The following is a 21,715-nucleotide window of genomic DNA, read 5'->3' as shown; positions in this document are numbered from 1 at the left end:
AATTACAATTGGCAAAGTGATACTATGTCAGGTTGTGAAGTGATGTATCACATTTGATTGTGCATGTTCAGGTGTCCTACTGTTAAAGCAGACATTAAATTGGACCAAGTTACACAGATGAAGCTGTCCCTGTGCTCCTACTTTACCTACAGCCAAAAAATTGTTTAATTCAGTAGGAATCAAGTTTACTCTAAGAGTATCCACTGTTAATCATGAATAACATGATTAACTGCCTCTGCTACACCTGTTAAAAGGTAACGCTCAGTTTGTGACTCAGTCATTGTCCTGGTGGAATAAAAAAGATTCTGTTGGACATCATCAAGAAAACAACAGAGGATGACATCTGTGACAAACTGTGGGTGAGACATAGACTGAGACAGTGGACATGCAAAAAATGTTTAATGTCATTGCAGGTCAACCTGCATATCAGATGATGGAGACTGACCCAGACCAAGATATCAACCTACACACCATAATTGGAGCAGCTACACACTGCAAACAGTAGAGATGATAGCCCACCAGGCTGGTGGAATGCAGCTAAACACTGAGGAGGGCATGCTTTATCCTGCTTGCCACTTTTTATGCCATGTATATTAGAACTATTTTTGACTGGAAATCTTTGTCAGGGTAGAAAATATGGATGAATTTCATTTTATTTTGCAGTACAGCTCTGTTGTAAAATGTTGCAAATTCACCTCTGAGAAAGCCAAATGAGGGTATAACAGGTAGGAAATAAAGATGGTTTTATTTTTATTTTGCGTTACAGATTTTTTGTAATCTGATTCAAATTAACCTCTGACAAAGTCTAATAATGAAAATAAAATTGCAATGCCCATGTCCATAACCTTTGTTGTTACTTGTAACTTGTGTAAGGTAGGGACATGACATTAAAATGGTCTAATCTGATGTCTTATGTAACTGGTATGAGAGCAGAGAAATAAGGAAGGCCATGTATAAGTACCCGCAGAACATCCAGGTATGAAAGACTATGATGTGGTTTGACTTGAATTAATGGTACAGTTTTATTGTAATGTGTGACAAATTACCCTTTAATAAAGTGAAATTACATCGTGCTCTGAGCTCTATGTTTTGTCTGATCATTTTAATTGTTATAATTATATTATGACATTACATTTGTCTTATAACAGCCTGCATTGTCTAATTTAGCCTTGAAGGTTCATGTTGGTAGCATTAAGGGTGGTGTCTACAGTATTATAAGCTAGTAAGGGAAACATTGTGTCTAATATATTTTGAATCTGTTATGGCATTGCAAAATTTTGTAAAATAGTGTTCAATAGTGTATTAGGACCTTATGTTTGTATTGTAAGGTATAACTGTCTACATATTGTATATTTTGGGTCAAACAATGAATTATATGTGGTTTCTAAAAACAGCATGATTTAGTTGCATGGTTTATAATTAGGATACCTATTTGTTTAATGTCTAATAAATTACATATAATTTCTAGTTTTTGTCTAATTTGATACAAAATATGGCTTATAACGTCTTATTAGTGTCTTATCAGTGCACTAAAATGCAACAAAACCTTGCTTGAGGACGTAGCTTTGTGGTCATGCACATGCTTTGAATGTATGAGGTTTTGGGTTCAGTCGCTAGCATCTTTGTGTGTTTTGGCTAGACTGTCACTTCAAGTAACCTGTGGTTACTCCCGTCAATCAGGTTTCTTCTTTGTTTTGGCGCCACAGTTGTGGGATGAACTCTCCGCAGAAGTGAGGACAGCAGTCACTGCACATCTTCCACTCTGGACTAAAGACACCTTTTATTTTTTATTTTTTCAAAGCTACCTTTTCAAACTACACCTCCACATCCCATGGACTAACTAAAACAATCATAAGCACTCTGAGTACACCTACACCTCTTGACACTTTTAGATATGTATTTGTATATTTGGTAGGGTTTCCTCTATTTTTTCTTGTCCAACGCATTTAGGGCCGGATCTACTAAAGGTTTGCGTGTATTAAAATGTGTGCAAACTCCTTGTACACGCAAAAAAAATGTACAAACTGATTTACTAACAGTGCGCAAAAAGGGTTGCGTCTGTCAAAGGTGCAAAATAGCGCGTCTGCATTCAGTTAGTACGTTTGCAGCAATGAATCTGCAACATGGGGCGTTTAAGCGCAATTGCGCGTGTTGTGGGTGGAGAAAATGTAAATATATTAATTTAGCACACGCAAAGTGATTTATCAAACCGGAAAGCAATTTTGCCAATAGAAACTGTGTCTATATTTACCACGTCTCAAAGGGAGGTGCAAACGGTTTGTATGCGTAATTGCGTAATTGCACACATGTCTGCTGGTATTGTTGCAAGAAGGAGTCGCCGAAACAATGGAAGGAGACGCCGAGAACGCATTTTTCACCCTTGTGTGAACATTTTTGGGATGAATGAGGAAACTATCATTAGAACATATCGCCTATCCAGCCTTGCCATTTTGGAGCTGTTGGAGGAACTCAGAGCGGATTTGGAGCCAGCTACGAGAAGGAGTCACGCAATACCTGCAATGACAAAACTCCTTGCAAGTTTACTATTATTATTATTATATTTTTATTATTATAAGCCAATTTTTCTTTTGTTCGTCTTCTGATGTCTTGGTATCTCCTTTTCACTTCATCCACTGTTCGCCTGTTTTTTCCAACAGCATTAACTTTTTCACCGATTTTCTCCCACACGGCGTTCCTTTGCACGACCGTCAGATTCCTTTGCTGCAGCTCATTGAAATGTTTATTCGCTTCCTCTACCAACACTTCTAATTCCAAAGGGTCGAATTTCACTTTGCGCTTTCACTCTCTTATCTCGCCATGCTGAAAACCATGAAACACGCTAAACCCTCATTTAAATAGGCGTGTCTCCAACACGTTTGCACCTGTTGTCATTAACGCAATCACTCTTAGTAAATCGCCCGCAAACCGCGGTTCAACCCCACACGCAAATTTCTAGATTGCCCACGCAGATTAGTACAAGCAATTTGGGATCTTAGTAGATCCGGCCCTTATTGTAATTAGCTGTGGCCAAAGGCATTTGCTGATTAAATGCAATGAAATGGAAGCAAGTGGTGGGATTTTTTTTTTAACCAATGTGACATCCAGTTCTATCATGCTGACAAAGGTAGGTGAGGTACTTAGATTAGTTTAAAAATAATTTCTTAAGAATATCTGGAGCTCTAGCAGGGGTTACTGACTGTTTCCTTACAAGAACATAAATTTCATAATCATATAATAGTGAAATTTTTCAGGCACTGTACAAGTTAGCTAAACAATAAACAACCAGTCTACACAACATCTAAAACATAATCTAATTAGGATCATATGACAACTGTGATAACTGTTCAGGATCAGGAACCAGAGCTAAAATTCTGTTTGTGAACAGCAGTAGGCCATATGTAGGCTACAGGTTACTGATGTCTTCTTCTTTAAGCAAATAAATAGAATCATCTAAAATTCATGTGTAACTCGATTTGCACAAGAAAAAGGACATTTGTTAGAGTCTGTGGTCAGTATGTTGTATTTGTATAAGTCTCTGCTTCACCAAAGACATCTATGAAATTCATTGTTTCTTCAACCCTATCATCACTACTAATTTGCACAAATAACTGTTTTTTGAAACATATTCAAAGCTATCAAGATTAGTTTCTATCAACAGAATGAGTACTTTTCCTTTTCTGCCAGGTTAGAGGTTCTGCTGAGACAGAATACATCATTAAAATGTTGACTGACAAAGTATATTATTTTTATTCCTATAGGAATGCAGTACAATATGACTACAGTATCTGCTTGTAGTAACTACACCATTATCATACTTTTTATGGTTCAGTCAACAGGGACTAACACCAAAACAATCTTTTCCTCACATTATCATGGTCACTATAAATACCAGTCAGATACTTTAGTTGGCCAAATGATAAGTCATGGGGAGAACTATTAACAAAAACTCTGCCAATTGTCTTGCTGTCTCTTTCAAGAATGCTGTCAAAATCAAGATTGAAGGACATTTTCAATACATTCTACTGATCTTCTCTCAAGCCTAGAAAAAACATGTCATCACTTAATGCCAGCTTTCGGTTGTTGAAAACTATACTTCGGTTTAAGTAAAATATCCTCCACATCCTTCTTGTGAACTTACTTACCCACAGCCCTTATCTTGACATGCATGCTTCCAGCGCTCTTTCACAAATGTCATTGCAACAGACACTGACACTGCACTGTGACAAGCTCTGCATAAACGCACCTTCAGCAGTACCAAATCCACCTCAGTGTAAACTGAATATACCAAACAGATGCAAGCGCAAAAACAGGCTGTGTATGATTTTGTCTCCCTCTCTTTTCATCTCACCTCTGTCACTCAAAGATAGGAAAACTAGGACTATCCTATTCAGCTTTGATCTTTTCAATGTGATAGTGTCCTCATCAGAAAATGTCCTATGTTTTCATGAGAAGGAACTGTCCTGGCCCTTTGAATTATGACGGTTGTCTTTCAGGAGCAAATGTGAATGCAAAGTGATGTTGTTACAACCACAAATCCTAGTTAGGAGTAGGGATGTAAACAATACATCATTTGGATATGAACAGAAAATTATATGATAACAGATACAAACATATTTTTGTTTTCACCTAATATTTACATCCTTAAAGCCATCCTTTGTTTAAATACAAACCATGCTTCATTACTTAATTAATTTAAGAACATGAATAAAATAGTTTATGTTTGGTTTTGTTATTTGCAGCTAAACTTTTGATGGAGTATAAATGAGGATTATACATGGCAGACTAGATGATTTCTAAAAAACACTTCTGGTATAAATCTGAATACAAATTCAAATGCAATATATTTTTTTTTAACATGAACAGATAGAGAAAGTAGCTTTGTGCAAACCTCCAAATAGGGAGGATAGTTGGTTCAACAAAGCAACTCTGACATGAAAGACCACTGGTCACACCGGGTCAGTGTTGGTTTCTTCTAACCATGACCACAATTGTTGCCCAACCATAACCAAGTTACGGTCTTGGTCTAAATCTTAACAAATCCTAGTCATACTGGTGGCACACTGTTGGGGTCAAATAAATATTTGACTGCCAAATCTGAAATACATTTGGCAGGCCCCAACATGTGATATCCTGCTTTTAGATAATTGAGCACAGTAATCTGTCTATGTATCAGTGAGTAAAACTGATGACACACACACACACACACACACACACACACTTATCTATAGGTAAGACTTCCTCTGACGCCCCTCAGGAAACATTGTCATGTTTATTTCACTTTAATTTAATTCAATAGTCAAAAACATGTCATGCTTCCAGCTTTGCAAATGTGAAAAATTGCTGCTTTTCCTTTAGAATACTTAAATTTTTTTTTTGTTATTAATTTTAAGGTTTATACTCTTCGTTAGACAACACAAGTATTGTTAAGGTGTTACTTTGGGAATGCTACCTATTTTCAGAATTTTTACAAAGACAACAATCAATGGGTATCCTAGCTATATTATCCTGATTGTACTTGCAAAGTAATATTTTCAATGCAGGAATTGTACTTGTAACCGAGTATTTTTACAATGTGGTAATAGTACTTACTACTTCTTAATCACTTAATAATTAAGTTACACTTAAACCATGTGAGGTTTGTAGGAAGTGATTCTATCCCAGCAGTGTAAGCCAAGTACCAGTCACAGAAAAGCGCATGCCAGTGGTGCCCTAGGTGGCCGCCTGGCTCACCTATGCCTAAAAACACCCTTTATCCCTCTTTTTTTAAAGGTTGCAACTTTCCCTTGTTCCTGTTTTAGAAAAAAACAGAGGGGGTTGCAGTAGCTCAGTCCATAGGGACTGGAGGGTTGCAGGTTCAAGTCCTGCTAGGACTGGTAGCTTGAGAGGTGCCAGTTCATCTCCTGAGCACTCCTGAGGTGCCCTTGAGCAAGGCACTGAACCCCTAACTGCTCCTGGCGCCTCATGCGGGGCAGCCCCCTTGCTTTGACACCTCCCTATACATATAATGCATGCGTATAGGACCTTTGTGCATTTGTGTATTTCTGAAAAGGGATGAATAAAGTACATCTTCTGCTTCTTCTAAACATTTGGAATGTTTGGAAACCATTTCAGTCATCCTTTATTCTAATTGTATTTAGTTCTGATTTTAGGCCATTCTAGTCATCAAGTTGTATGGACATTTCAGTATAAATATTGTATGAAGCTTTTTCCATTATCAAAAAGTATGTAATCATTATCTTGTACTTATGTTAATTTCCTTTACAATTTTTTTTGGTAATGTAGTGGTAAAAGAAGTATACAGATAATTTACAAAAGTACAAGTACCATTATGATAATGAAAAATAATACTATGTAAGCAACCAACCAGGTATGGCAGACAATACTCTGTGAAATACAAGACATTAGTTTGAGATTATATTTTGAGTTTTACCTCTCTGTTATCTATTTTTTGGATGAGAAAATTACCTTCTATCCCTTCTCTTGCAGAAAACACTTTTGCATCCTCTACTCGTTTTCTGGAATTTTCTCGAAAAGGTTGTATTTGACTTTTAGGATTGCACACAGACTTCAAATTCAGATGTCTCAGCATGACTTTAAAAAGCTCAATAAGGGCATGATTGTCTTAATTGTATTTTTTCGTTGGCAACAAAGACCAGACGACATCCAGCAGCTTTGGAGGAGGGAGACAAAAATCACCTCCATACGTATATTTACAGTTTATAGGAAAGTAATAGGCCATTCTTTCTTTCATGGTGACTTTAATATCAAATCAGGTGCCAAAAGTGACTAAAGAATGAATATTAATTTTCAGGGTTTGAATATTAAAGTTTTTGAACCCTGATCTCAGGGTTTCCTTTTCAGTCTCCTCTTCTTCTTTTTCTTCTTCTTCTTCTTATTGTAATTATTATTATTAGTAGTAGTATTTCTTGAGAAACCTACAGCATGAATTAAAATGTTCTTGTGTGTGTACATGCATGATGTTCCCATATTTTATTAAAAAGAAAGAAAGTCTTGTTTAATATTTGCAGTGCATTCATTTCCATCTAAATGTATCATTTTGAGGTGCCCTGATGTACTATTTTTAATACAAGTGAAAGAAATCCGGTAGGTGATTTAACTTTTCTGTTTTTATAGGGTTATGGGGATACATTTTTAAGAATTTTAAAACAATGCATAATGCAGTGATTGATGCACTAGACACAAGAATGATGATTTTAGAAAATTACTGAAACAAGATGATTTGTTTTTGATAGTTTGAGAGGAATAAGAAACAAAACTACTGGACAAAATTGAGTTGTTTGAATTAAAACAAGTAAAGTCATATTTTACTAATGATTTTAATAAAGGTCATAAATCAAGGCAATGGCCAGTCTAAGCATTTGCTGATCAGAAATGTGTTATTTCCTGGTCTGATCATGTTTGAAAGTCTCAGTAGCATTAAACCTAATTGAAACATGTCTGTGATTAATCTAGTATAGCTGCTCACCATGAGAAATCAAATGCAGACAAAGATATTTGCTGGGTTCTGTGTGTTCTGCAGCAGCTTTACAGGAGCAGGCTGACAGGCAGGAGGGATGTGTTTAGTGGAGCAGTGCTGCAACACTGGTTTGCCCCACGGATTACATCTGCTGCTGACAGCCTGATCACTAAAGAGACGCACAGAGAGGAGTACACTACAGAAAGCAGCAAAGGGCTGCTGTAGATTCACAGGCTTTATTATTATTATTATTATTATTATTATTATTATTATTATTATTGTTGTTGTTGTTGTTGTTGTTATCCTTAATAATAATACTTGTAATAATAATATTGTTGGCGTTGTTTTTGTTATTTGTGGTTGTTGTAAAAGTAGTCATAAGTGCTGTACTTTTGTTGGTTTTTTTTATTTATTATATTCCAAAAGACTGCAATCTAGGCTACTTTATAGGCTCCTATAGGAAACCTCCAACAAAAAGACATTGCGTAGAGGTATTTCAAAAGCCGACCACACCTTATTACTTTATTGCATTAACATAACCCTAAAACAATGTTATTTTCATTGAGGTAGTATTTAAAAACCTAAACTAATTACACTGAATGGAGCTGGAACAAACATAAAATTTTACCAGACAGGAAGGAAGCTGAGGGGAATACTACAATAACATGAGGTGCTTACTGCCGCTTGATTTAGCAAAATGTATACATATATACAGTATATATATTATGTATTTATTTATTTGTCTTTATCTATTTTGCTTAAAACATGCAGTCATTAAATATGAGGCAGCTTAATATATGAGCTAGTCACACATTTTACAACCCAGACTGTCTAACAATATAATGTATTAAATGCATCAGTTATTAATGGATATTGTTGAAATGCTATTTTATCTAAAATCTGTTCACCGTGATTATTGGCTGAGAAAGAGAAGGAAATCTGTAGAAGTACAAAGTTTAAACCTGCTGAGATCACAAAGTAACCAGATTAAATATAAAGATGTCAGGAGTACACAGGCCCACATGGTTCCTGCAGCATTGCTGTACAGTGTTATTCAGTCATTCAGTGTGCATTCAAGTTTCAAGCTTCACGTTTGAAGTTCTTTATTGTCAGATGCACGACAATTACAGTGAAGCAGTTAGTGGCAATGATATTATCTCCCTCCAACAGTAAATATGTATAAAACGGAAAATCACGTAGGCCTATAGCCTAAGTAAAAGTGCTACAGTTAAAATATAGGAATAAAAAAAAAAATTGACCAAGATTAACTGGTGCTCAGACTTTCCTCCCGCCAGCCTCAATGATGGAGAAATCTTTCCAGCGTCTGGACAGTAACTACCCCTTGAGACCTGAACACTAAATCCCATCGAGTTGTTAGGTCCGTGACTAGGCTTGATCATACCTCTTCTCCTTCACCCTTCTAGATTTCCTGTACAAGTGGCTGTATCCACCAACACAAATACAGATCCCCTGTTGTCACTGGGCTTTGTTTTGTTTTGTTTTTGTAAAAGTATGCTTAGCCGACAAAAGCTATTGATTGACCTGCTGATAGTGATGTCCATAGATGTATAGGGTATAGGGTGAATTCAATTGAGTATTAACTTAATTAACTCGAGTGTTAAAATGTTGTTTGTTTGTTGTTGTTGTTTTGTTTTTGTTTGTTTTTTTTGTTTTTTTTAACTCTGTGGTCCCCGACTGCAAACCGTGGAAACCGCGTTTAACATGACAGACTGTCAGTGTTTGCCTTTATATGCACAGTCTGTGTTACCTGGTTGTTTTTGCACAGGTCAGCCCACATGCTGGTGCCGTCCCCTCCGCGCATCAGGACGTGGTAAGTGAAGAAATAAATCCCGGGGATGGAGCACGTGAACTTCCCGGTGGTCGGGTCGTAGTGGTTTCCCAGGTTGGTCACCACGTCGTCGAACTTGAGCACCTCGTAGCCCTCATGTTGCTTTTTCAGCCCCGCGTAAAAGGCAATCTTGGGGACGGTGCTGTAAGTGGCCGCGCTTATTGCGCCGGCAGCTGCGCTGGGTCCCGGTAGTCCTGGTAAACCAGATCTGCCCGGTTCACCTTTCTCTCCAGGTGGCCCCGCTGGACCGGGCGGTCCCGGCTCACCGGGAGGTCCCCTCGGACCTGCCTTACCTGGGCGACCTGGTTCCCCTTTCGGACCTTGGATAAAAGTGGGTAAAGACTGCACGAGGCTGTTGTCTCGGACAGTGTCAGCCGTGGCGGTGCTGGTCGGAGATTTGGTGCCATATGGGTCGCATACCATCCTACAGGTGCCGAGCATCTCGTAGTGCGCCGCAGACCCTGCTGAATTGACCAAAACCGGGATGAGGATGACCAAAACCAGAACCATTACGACCCCCAGGACCCCCGCCGCCACCAGCCGCTTCCTGCCGACCAGCCGCGTCAGCGCAGGACGATCCTGTTGTCTGCTTTTGGGTGAAATTTTGCTGGCTGGAGAGGTAACCCTTTCAAGAAAAAAAAATATGTAGCGGAGCTACACTTCGGTGGTAATGTTTATAAACTTTTTAAAGCGATGCCCCCCTCCCCTCGCTGCCCTCGTCCCTCTCCTCTCCACACTTTTTCTGCTGATGCGCTGCTTCTTCAAGTCTCTCTTGACGTTCAGTCCTTCACTGCTCCGTGATTTCCAAAACCTCTGGATTCAGCATATCGTGGACACTCTGACATCCAGACATGGGGTTGGCCCCTATTTGATCCACAGGTCCCGGACCAAAATATTTGTTCGGCAGCTTAACTGTTATGTTGGATCAAGATTACTTAGACCGTCTGCCTGATAGGAGCGATCAAAGAGCCAAAGGCGAAGATATACCGCAGTAGCAAATCGTTGGTGGGAGAGAGAGAGATAGAGATGATAACGCTGACGGTCCTGATGTTCTGTCGCCCAATAGAAACAGGGCATTTTACCCCACTATAAGGAAGGGACATTTTATGGAATCTGAATTTTAATATGAGGGGCGGTAGTAAATATTTAAGCAAGGGGTTTGTTGTAGCGCCCAAATATGCGATGTGCAGTAATGACTTTGGTGAAGTTTTTCCACACTTTTGAGTGTTAAATATTGCTAAATCTGCTCAGTCATTCTGTGATAAAAAACATTTTGGTAAGGGATTTGTTGACTGCGCAGCTTAACAGATGTGGATAGTCAATTTAACCAACCTGGAACAGGATCCAAATTGGAACCTGCTATCTGAACCCTTCCTTACCCATAAACAATCCACTCTCAGACCAACCCACAAATGAAGAGGCTTTTAAGCCCTAACAAATATAGAGAAAGACACTGAATTATCAGTGAAAACACAAGAGGAGAGGGCAGCCACAGTGAACAGGTTTCATTGGACACAGAAGATGGTGATATATGTTCAGGTGAACATTAAGACATTAATTGAGCTCATGTGGAAACAAAGTCAAGGGCAGATTTTAAGTTATTTAAGATTAAATAAATTGATCAGAAATTTATTTTTATCATTAAATGTATATTTATCTATCTATGATATCTAATAATATCATACGTGGAGCTGAGTAATTTTACTCTTGACATTTTAGGCTATATTTTGCTGATCCAGACTGTCAGACTTTGAATGCTGGACTTTTACTTATAATGTTTTTCTTTTGTTTGTTTGTTTTTTTCTTTACATTATTGTAGCGTTGCACCATTAATTGCAAAATAATCGAAATCACAATATTCCTTAGTGAAATATCCAAATCACAAGATGCTGCAATTTTTTTAAAAAAAAAGGTAAATTGTGTAACAAAACAGCAAAGTACTGTAGTGCTGCAGAGATGACCTGACTTACAAATCTTTTTCTCCAGATGTAAGAAAACATGTGTGTTTGGTACAGATTGCAACAAATAATCATCTTGATTTTAATAGATTTTCTGTAAAAATTAAAATGGTGATGCAAAAATGATCATTCCCACTGAACACGAATCAGATCATTATTGCATCTGTCAAAACAATTGCAGTATGATTTGTTGAACTTATCATGCAGCCCTACTCCTTTATTATTGTATTGGTACTTTTACTTATATATGTATATATATTTAAATATATATATGTATATATGTGTGTGTGTGTGTGTGTGTGTGTGTGTGTGTGTCAAAAAAGGACTAAACAGAGTAATAACAATAATAAGAATACACTTAATTTATAGAGCAACTTTTAAAGCAAATGTTGCAAAGTTCTTTACAGGCAATCAAAGCAAGATAGTTAAAGAAAAGTTGCACATTAAAACAGAGCAGCACAAAAAGAGGATCAAGAAGAAACATAATAGTAAAACATATAAGTGTAAAATAGAATGGCACTCATGGCCCAACAATTAATTCAATCAAGCCAAATCCAATATCAAATAAAACATATTGGAATCTGCTAGATACACATTTTTATTTGGATCAGCATCAAACTGTACTCACTCATACATGTAGATATCAGCTACCTAACTAAATCAGATTTTTCATCAAATTCCATGCACTATTCCCTGAGAAATTAACAAAAATGTGGAAAAACACCCTATCACTTAATGTAAAAGAAAGTGGGTAAAAATTCCTGGATCCGTCCCTTTACCTGGATCAACACCAAAATTGATGGGGTCTGTTCTGGGCCGGGACCCATCCTCCATCCAAGTTCAGTAGAAATCTGTTCAGTAGGACATGGGTGAAAACCTAACCTCCTTGGCGGAAGTAACAATACATGTATACAGTAAATACATGCATACACACACTAGCACACATTGAGTAAATACAATGTCATTGTCAATGTCAGCTTTATTTATATAGCACATTTAAAACAGCCAGTGGCATACCAAAGTGCTTTACAGTAAAATAAGCAGAAAAATAGTAAAACAATAAAAGCAATAAAATCACTAAAACAGATAAAGATAACAAATAAAAGCAACTAAAATCCACCAAAGGCCAAAGTGAACAGGTGCGTTTTAAGCTGGGATTTAAAAGTGGAGAGGCTATTCGCAGTCCACACAGTGAGAGGTAGCGCGTTCCACAGAGTGGGAGCCGGAACTGCGAACACTCGATCACCTCTTGTTTTCAAAAAGGATCGAGGAATGTCCAAAGACCACCTGATCACCTGACCTAAGGGCTCTGGAGGGCTGGTGCAGTTTGACAAGGTCAGACAGGTATTCAGGGGCCAGCCCATTCAGAGACTTAAAAACAAATAAAAGAATCTTAAAATCAGTCCTGTATTTAACTGGAAGCCAGTGGAGTGAGCAGAGCACCAGAGTTATGTGCTCACGCTTCTTTGTCCCAGTTAGGAGACCAGCTGCTGCATTGGCCAATGCCGACATACAGGGAATTGCAGTTATCTAAGCGTGATGTGATAAAAGCATGGATTACTCTTTCAAGGTCTTTCTGGCTTAGGTAGGGTTTCACTTTTGCTAGAAGCCTTAGCTGAAAAAAGCTAGACTTGACCACTGAGCTAACCTGTTCGTCCAATTTAAAAACACCATCAATGATCACACCAAGATTCCTGGTGTGGGGTTTGATGTAAGGAATAAGTTGGCCAAAGGAGCTGGCAAGGACCTGAACCAGGTCAGGGCGACCAAACAGGACAACCTCTGTTTTGCTTTCATTAAGTTTTAAGAAGTTTAGGTCCATCCATGTTCTAATGTCACTCATGCAGTTAAGCACGGCCTGAAGAGAGTCTTTGGTAATAGCCTTTAGTGGTAAATACACCTGCACATCGTCAGCAAAGCAGTAGAAAGGAATGCCATGTTTCCTAAAAATCGACCCCAGGGGTAGCATATAAAGGGAGAACAGTAGGGGGCCCAGAACTGACCCCTGGGGGACCCCGCAGGTTAGAGGGGCTACTGTAGAGGAAAACTGGCCCATGTGAACAGAGAGTGATCTGTCAGAGGTACAATCTGAACCAACTCAAAGCAGTGCCCTTGATGCCTACACAGTGTTCAAGGTGTGACAGCAGGATTGTGTGATCCACTGTGTCAAACGCCGCTGTCAGGTCAAGAAGAATTAAAAAGGCACAATTACCAGAATCAAGGTTTAATAAAAGATCATTAAAAACTTTTAAAAGAGCAGTTTCAGTGCTGTGAAGAGGCTTAAAACCAGACTGAAACAATTAACATACATTGGCCCTTTTTAAAAATACTTGGAGTTGGTTAAAAACGACTTTCTCTAAAACCTTGGAAATAACAGGGAGTTTGGAAATTGGCCTAAAATTAGACAAAACTTTGTGATCCAGATTTTTCTTTTTTGAAAGGGGCTGCACCGTGGCATGTTTAAAGGGGGATGGAACACATCCAGAGCTGAGACATCGATTTATTAGCAACAAAATGAAAAGCTCAACTGAGTTAAATATCTCTTTAAACAAGCGGGATGGAATGCTGTCAGATGGGCAATTAGCAGGACGTAAATGTTCCACTATTTCAGTAAGTGTGGAGAGAGAAACAGGCTCAAACTGGTGGAAAACAGCCAAGCTTGTTGTGGGAACTGAGGGGTCCTGAGCAGACTGAGGGAGTGGGGACCTAAGAGCAGAAATCTTATTAATGAAGAACTGCAGAAAATCCTCACACAGAGAAGAAGAAGGCTCAATACAGGCAGCATCACAAGGATTCACAAGAGAATCAAATACATTAAAAAGAACCTGCGGTTTGTGAGCATTTGCAGAGACAAGTGAGGAAAAATAGTCAGTTTTTGCAGCTTTCACAGCCTGCTGGTAGGTTTGCAGACAATCACGCAGAAGGTCCCAAGAAATGTGGAGTTTGTCCTTTTTCCACTTTCTTTCTGCCTGTCTACATGCGCGTCTGAGCGCACAAGTGGAGTCGTTCAGCCACAGCTCAGTCTGTGGTTTCACGCGCTTCACTGTCATGGGAGCAATGGAGTTCAAAATGTCAGCGCAGACTGAATCAAACTTAGTCAAACAGACATCTACACTGAGGTCGCCAAAATCATCCATAGAATACAAGAACGAGTCTTTAAAGGCAGCGGAGAACTGCAGAGCAGTTGAAGAATTAAAAACACGGAGGCGACGAACGGGGGCGGAGTCCATAGTGGAGGATACAGGAAGTGAGAGGGAAAATAAAACAGGTAGATGGTCGGATAAGGGTGTGTGACAGACTTCAGTTATCTGTACATTTAATCCATATGACAGCACAAGATCTAAAATGTGTCCCTTTTCGTGCGTTGGCTCCGAAACAGACTGCATGAGATTAAAAGAGTCAATGAGATTGAGAAAGTCTCTGACCAGAGGTCTGGTCTCACAGCAGACGTGCACGTTGAAATCGCCGATAATTAAAAGGTGATCATATTTAAGAGTGACACCCGACACAAAATCTGCAAAGTCCCGTATAAAGTCTTTGTTAAATTTCGGTGGTCGGCAGACCACCGCACAGACAGCAATCACGGGGAAGGTTACCTCAAAGAGTTGACAACTGGAAAACAGCTGGCAGTGAAAGGTGGACTTGAAGATGGATGCCAGTCCTCCACCTTTGCCGGTGGTGCAAGGGGAGCTGAAAAAACTGCATCCAGGGGGGAGAAGCTCCGAAAAAGGAGCAAGTTCCCCTTCACGGAGCCAGGTCTCCGTTAAGAAGAGAAAATCCAGTTTGCGTGAGGTAAAAAAATCATCATAATTCGAAAAGTTTTGTTTGTGACTGACCTCACATTCAACAAAGCCAACTGAAGATTGAAAGTGTCAGACGAGGACGAAGCACGCTTCAGTGAGCGGAGGTTTTGACTAACCACACCACGTCTCCTGGTTCGAGCACGCCAGGCAGAAGGAGGCAGCAACAGCTGATCGGGGTCCTCCGAACAGCTGACGCTGTCAAAGCTGCCGACATCAGGGAACACTGGTCGGATCCATTGGTGTCTAGTCCTCATCAAGCGCAGGGCAGGATGAACTTCCAGAAGATGCAGATTATTTCGGTGATCAGACCCACGGACAGACCTTAGGTGAGCCTCAAGCCTAACCCGGAAGCCTCTGCGTTTCCCATGTCTTCTCCGGCATCTCTGACCGGACAGATAGAGAGGAGGACGCCTCAGAAACGCCGGGATTTCCTCGAGGCATGGACGGGAGCTTCTCAACTTATCGAATTCAATCTGATCAAAGAAGCCTCCAATCTCAAGCAGAGTTTGACGATCATATGTGAGGAGGGATGATACCTCTGGACAGATCAGGTAAATCATTAAACACACAGCAAACACAGAGCAGAGCGACAGACGGCCAGCCAAGCACCCTGGCGCCATCTTGCCTCCAGTATATCTCTGTACACATGCTACATCACACATACTGTATGCACATACATATTATGCACATATACAGTAGACACACATAACATTAGGATATTCTAAAAACATAAATGTAGATAACATACATTTTTTTTATGCTTTCCTCAGCACAATTTTAAAACCAGGGCTCATTTTGTGTTTTGACAAAACACCATGCTCAACTCACACAACCACATGCAAAAGTAGCAGAACACCTCCTGAAACACTATACCAAATTTTGTTACCCTATGGCAAACACATGGTTCATACAAATGAAGCTCTAGCAAAGGTTCAGACAGAAAGACTACATTATTGCATGCTTTGGTCGCAGTTTATCACTCACAACATCATGTCATTCACTCCTCTCACGCATGCTCACAATGTCCTAATTTGCTACCTCATTATCTAGGGCTGTCAATTGATTTTTCGCTGTTCACATCTGCAAGCCACATCTATCCAATAGCACACTGAAACACCACCGTTCGCCTATCATCTTGCAGCTGTCTTTTTAAATATAATGCTCTCTCTTCATTTATTCATTCTGCCATTTTGCCCACACATCCCCCAAGCATAATTTTCCCTTTCATTTCAGCTTGAACCATCGCAAATATTTAACATTCACATACCTTTTTTCAGCTTTCATCACAGTAGGAAGCTGATGTCTGACTATCCAACCTATATGAGAAACATCTCTTCTACACCTGTACTCCTGCTTACAATGCAACTTTTTCATAATGTATGTATGTATGTATGGAATTCCTGTCCCCTAGCCATTGCCGACTAAGCTATTTAAGTCACTGCTGACCTCTATCAACCAAATCTATTCATTGCTGAATCTCAGGCCTCAATGTCTTATAAGTGAAAGAATTAATTGTTTGAAGTGGTAGGTTAGGGATGCATTTTGCCTAAGTCTAATATTTTCTATGTAAGCAATTCCAGTTCACCAGCCATGAAGCTAAAATTGTTTGCTACTAAGTTAATTGCTGACCTCATTTGGTACTATTTATTCTTTTATACTATGTATTTATTGATAAATTGCAGCTCTCAATGGCTTAATGAATTTATGTATGAATATGAAAAAGTAATAATATTTGTAACACCTAGGCCTGATCATTCTGTTTGTAATTCTCGCCTCCTAGCCATTGCTGGCTAATCAATTCAGGGCACCACTGTCATTAGATATTGCTGGTAAAGCATTAACATCAATTCTGCACAATTAATTGATAAGCGAAATCTTATATGGCAACATGCAATTGCAAGAAACTGCAATTTTTGATATAGGTAAAATGAATGACAACAGCATTATAATGAAGTTCTGTTGTGCAGCAGAGATTTTGGCCTGGACATCTTTAGATGTAAAATTTCCTAGATGTAAGAAACATGTATGTTTGGTGCAGATCCCAACAAATGTCAAATTGTGATTTTAGTAGTTTTCAGCAAAAAGAAAATTGTTAAGCAAAAATGATCATTCCTACTTATCGTGAATCATATTTGCATGTAATGATTAGTTTTTTCAACCATATCATGCAAACCTATGGCCCTATGCCTACCTGTTATTTACATTTCAAGTAGGCCAACTCTGTTATCCAGCTAAGCTATTCAAGTCACCACTAACCATAAACCATTGCTGGCTCAAGCTTACTCATTGCAAATATGGCATCTCTATCCTGGCCAAGCTATTCATGTAACTGTTCACTTCTTTTGGCCAATCCATTCATTTGCTGAATTGCAGATTCTATTAACTATAAGGTCTATGTCTCATAAATGAAAGAAATAAACATTAAAAGTGGGAAGTAATGGAGTCTTTACTGCCTAAGCTTAATCTTTTATACAGTTCCTGTCTCCTAGTCATTGTGGCTTAGCTTTAACTTGTACATGCAGATACCCATGGTCTACAAACCACGTGCCACTAACGGTGTTTTCAGTTCAGTCACTGGTTCTTAATTTCTTTTTGTGATGGCTGACGTTAACTTTTGTTTGGTCTTATGTTCTTTGATTACAGTTTGGTACTGTCTGACTTTTTTTATTATGTTGTAAATCCTGGCACCCATAGTCTATGCAATCTCATTAATCACTCATGGTATTTTTAATTTGTTTGTCCTCCATAATTTCTGTTCGCCATTGCTGGCTCAAGTCTAGTCATCAAAAGTAGGACATTGCTTCCTCTAGCAATTGCTGGCTAAGCTATTCAGGACATTGCCAACCATTAGCCCTGGCTGGCTAACTGGGAAAGAAAAAGTTTCTTTCTGGTGGTTCACTGTTTTTTTATTCTCTTAACTTTTAAAATGTTAATGTTATGCTCTGTATAATTTCTTAACAGATTATGCCATCTGTGATTAAATGTGGCCATTTCATTCCTGCTTGGTAAGTGAACACTGTTTTGGGGGTAACATTGGGCTGTGTTTTGGGGTGCTTGTGCCCCTAATTTTGCGGGATTTTTCTTGCTTCTGCTCAGGGCAGAAGCCCCTCGATCACAAACTTTCCTGTAGTGTCTAAGCGCAAAAGACTTTATTCCTTGTCTCCGGATTGTAATGAAGCTCTAGCGAAAGTTCAGACAGGAACTACTATACTGCATACACTGACCATGCTCACAATGTCCTAATTTGCTGCCTCATTATCTGGGGCTGTCAATTGATTTCAGCTGTTCGCATCAGCCAGATCTATCCAATAGCACACTGACACACCTTCACTATTAGGCTATCATCTTGTTGCTGTCTTTTTTAATTTAATGCTCTGTCTGCCTTAGTTCATTCATACTGCTGTTTTGCCTACCCCATCCTCCCCATCCCATCCCCACTCCAGTCTTTTCAGATTCATCAGCTTTATCATCTCATCAGCTTTCCAGTCTCAGAAGAGTCATCCGCCACCACCACTAGTGTCTGGATTCCATAAGAGGATTTTATCGCTGCTGCTCAGGGCAGACGCCTCTCAATCATAAAATAAGACTTTCTGACAAGAATCAGAGCATTATTATCTGTTAAAAACTTTTCTTTTCTTTTTTCTTTTTTTTAATTCATTCACTTTTCCCTCCTGATTGAATTCTGTTTGAATGAGTTACAACTGCTGAAAAATCATTTAACATTCAATCCATCCATCCATTATCTGAAACCGCTTATTCTTTTCAGGGTCATGGGGTTGCTGGAGCTGATCCCAGCTGACATTGGGCGACACCCTGGATAAGTCACCAGTTCATCACAGGGCTGACATATAGGGTCAAACAACCATTCACGCTCACAATCACACCTACGGACAATTTAGAGTAACTGATTAACCTAACATTTCTACTTTTTAATGATATAGTTTGTGTTTGAATTGTATCAGAATCAGAATCAGAATTCCTTTATTGTCCCACAACGGGGAAATTTGTTTGCCACAGCAGCCAAAGGACAGAATATTTACAAAAAAACAAAAAACAATAATAATAATAACAATCGCCAAAAATTAACAATATAAATTAAAAAGGTAAGAAATAGAATAGAGCAGTATACATATAAACATGGTATTGTACAAAATTAACAGCAGTGAGTTTTTATTTACAATATAATATTAAATATGGGTTTTAGGCAAGTTGACAGTGCAGAGTGCAGAATGAGGTCTACTGGGAGCAGTGCTGATTGTGGACTCTGACAGCAGCAGGAAGGAAGGACCTGCGATACCTCTCCTTTATCAGTCTGTCGCTGAAGGAGCTGACCATTGTATTGGTAGTTATTGTAATTGTTAACTACATGAATACACAGACCAAACAACACACCAAAGACCAATACTGCACACTGATTAAAAATATTTATTTCTCTCCACATTGTAAAATCAGAGGCTATGTACTCTTTCGCACAACAGCGAGGTGAGAATCTCCTAAAATGTCCAATCCATCCTTGCACAGACCCCGCATTAATTTGGTAAGGCTGGAGATTATAAGATTCTACTGCCATTCTGAAAAAAGTATGGTGTGAGATATTGGAGTGAAAATTGTGGATGCTGATAAAACCAATTTTGGACCAGGGCAAATCGTTGGAAAATTACATTGTCCCCATTGACAATAGAAGCAACATTACATGTAGATGCAGTAGCCAGAAGCTCCCCTATACTTTCCAATAATTCCCAAGAGACAGACTCATTGACATCAGAAAAGGCAATGCGGGGGTTTGGATTAAGTACAGGAGACGGTTAGAGGATCTCCACCAGTGGTATCTCCCGATTGGCCAGCCAGACCAGCAAGACAAAACGTCATCAAAAGCGATGCAATCCTAAGCGATGCTAAGCTTAGAGCTTACAGTCTCTGTTTTCCCAATTCTGGGTGCAGAGCTGTTCCTGACCCCCTGGGGCCCTAAGCAAAATTCTGGTAAGGGGCCCTTCCTACCTGACCTGTGAGACATGTAAACCCTTGCAATCACGTACAGTCACACCTGACACCCCAGTGCTCCCACTTACAATCCTCCCTCCTTTAAAACAGTATGCTCTATCAGATGGAATAAAAATAACTAGACCTATGCAGAAGAGAATGAGGTATAAACAAGCTATATTTATTTAATAGAATATTTTCTGTAGAATGTTAAGATCAATGATTATCAACATTAACACAAATAAGACATTTTAGAAAATAATTAATGTAGAAAATAATGAAATATAAAAGTGAGCTATGGCTCTGCTGCCTAGTGATTGGTCCAGTCCTCACAATAACAGACAAATAGGTTTGGCTATACAATCTAGACATAAGGGTCGCACTTTATTTTACAGTACATTAATAAGACATAACAGGAAGTACTTTGTATCAAATTAGACAAAAACAATAGCCAATAAGACGCAACAAACCGCACTTTGTATCAAATTAGACAAATAGAAATAATGTAATGTTAATTAGACAGTAAACAAGAAAAGTTAAACTGTTATTAGACACCATATAGCCTACCCAAATTATGCTTTAATCAGAAACCACATAGAAAGTCTTATTACTTAAAATATAGGCTACTATACCGAATTATACTTTAATTACAAACCAAATCAGAGATTCTAATACACTATTAGACACCATTTTACAAGATCTTAGTGTAATTAAAAATCACACACAATGCCATATCAGATCCAAAATATGCTAGTTAGACGCAATTCTACCCTCACTACCAAATTATGTATTTAATGCTACCAACATCGGCCTATAGCTTAATTAGACGAATGTACTGCCATATTATATCGGGCATGGCCTTTATAATAGTCGGACAAAACACACTTGTTTCTAAGAACATGTTGTTTTCATTTAGTTTACTGATATTCTTTGAAGCCGGGTTGTTATTTCATTAATTATATTAGACTCTAAATGCGGGACTTTTATTTTGAAAGCGTCTCGCTGTGAACCGAAAACATCCAGTGTTCCTGTGGATAGTGTGTGGCTGTGTCCAAATTCAGGGGCTGCATCCTTCAAGGACGCGGCCTTTGCGGCCCACGTAGACCGGGTCCGTCGGAGAGACCTTGAAGGCCGCGTCCACCGTTGTTAAATGGGACGGTCTAGCCTTCGCAGTATTTCCTGGTTGCGTCACCAGATGTTCATGCATTAAAGTCTGTTTTGGTTCAAATCTATCAAACGTGTACATTTATTTGTGTGTGTACAATGTGTCAAATCTAAATTGAATTATCAACATTACAAAATAAACATTAACCCATTGGTGAATAACAACTATATTTACCATAGCACTACCAGCATCACGTATTTTAACTGAAAGTTAAAATTTGGAGGTTTTATAGTCCCTTAAAGTTTTACATATCTGGCGTTGGATGTTCAAATGGGTAAAAACCAAGTATAAACCCAAGACTCACATTTGAATGTCATGTTTGCGCCACTTGATGTCACCATTTTTGCTTTCTTTCCCTCTTCTGTTTTGGGACTGAGCGGCGCGCAAAGGATCTTGGGATATGGGAGGCAGCGAAGGATAGCAGCGGTGCTTCCTCCAAAAAGAGGGAAAGCCAGGCTGCATTTGTGGGCTGCATTTGAAGGA

General features: G+C 39.0%; 1 protein-coding gene across 1 annotated transcript in view; it reads right to left on the bottom strand.

Annotated features, from left to right (window-relative positions):
* c1ql3a (complement component 1, q subcomponent-like 3a) overlaps positions 1–9,851 on the bottom strand; it is an 11,493-nt gene extending 1,642 nt beyond the window's left edge. Inside the window, exon 1 of the mRNA XM_084340766.1 lies at positions 9,246–9,851. Within this exon, the coding sequence (XP_084196892.1) occupies positions 9,246–9,836 (591 nt within the window). The 5' untranslated portion in view covers positions 9,837–9,851. The remainder of the gene's footprint in view (positions 1–9,245) is intronic.
* Between the last annotated feature and the right edge of the window lie 11,864 nt (positions 9,852–21,715).

This window comes from Pagrus pagrus, assembly GCF_965226575.1.
Source record: "Pagrus pagrus genome assembly, chromosome: 20".
In the NCBI taxonomy this organism is placed as follows: domain Eukaryota; kingdom Metazoa; phylum Chordata; class Actinopteri; order Spariformes; family Sparidae; genus Pagrus; species Pagrus pagrus.
The sequence above is the reverse complement of the archived record's forward strand: the minus strand, read 5'-3'. Positions and strand labels throughout refer to the sequence as shown.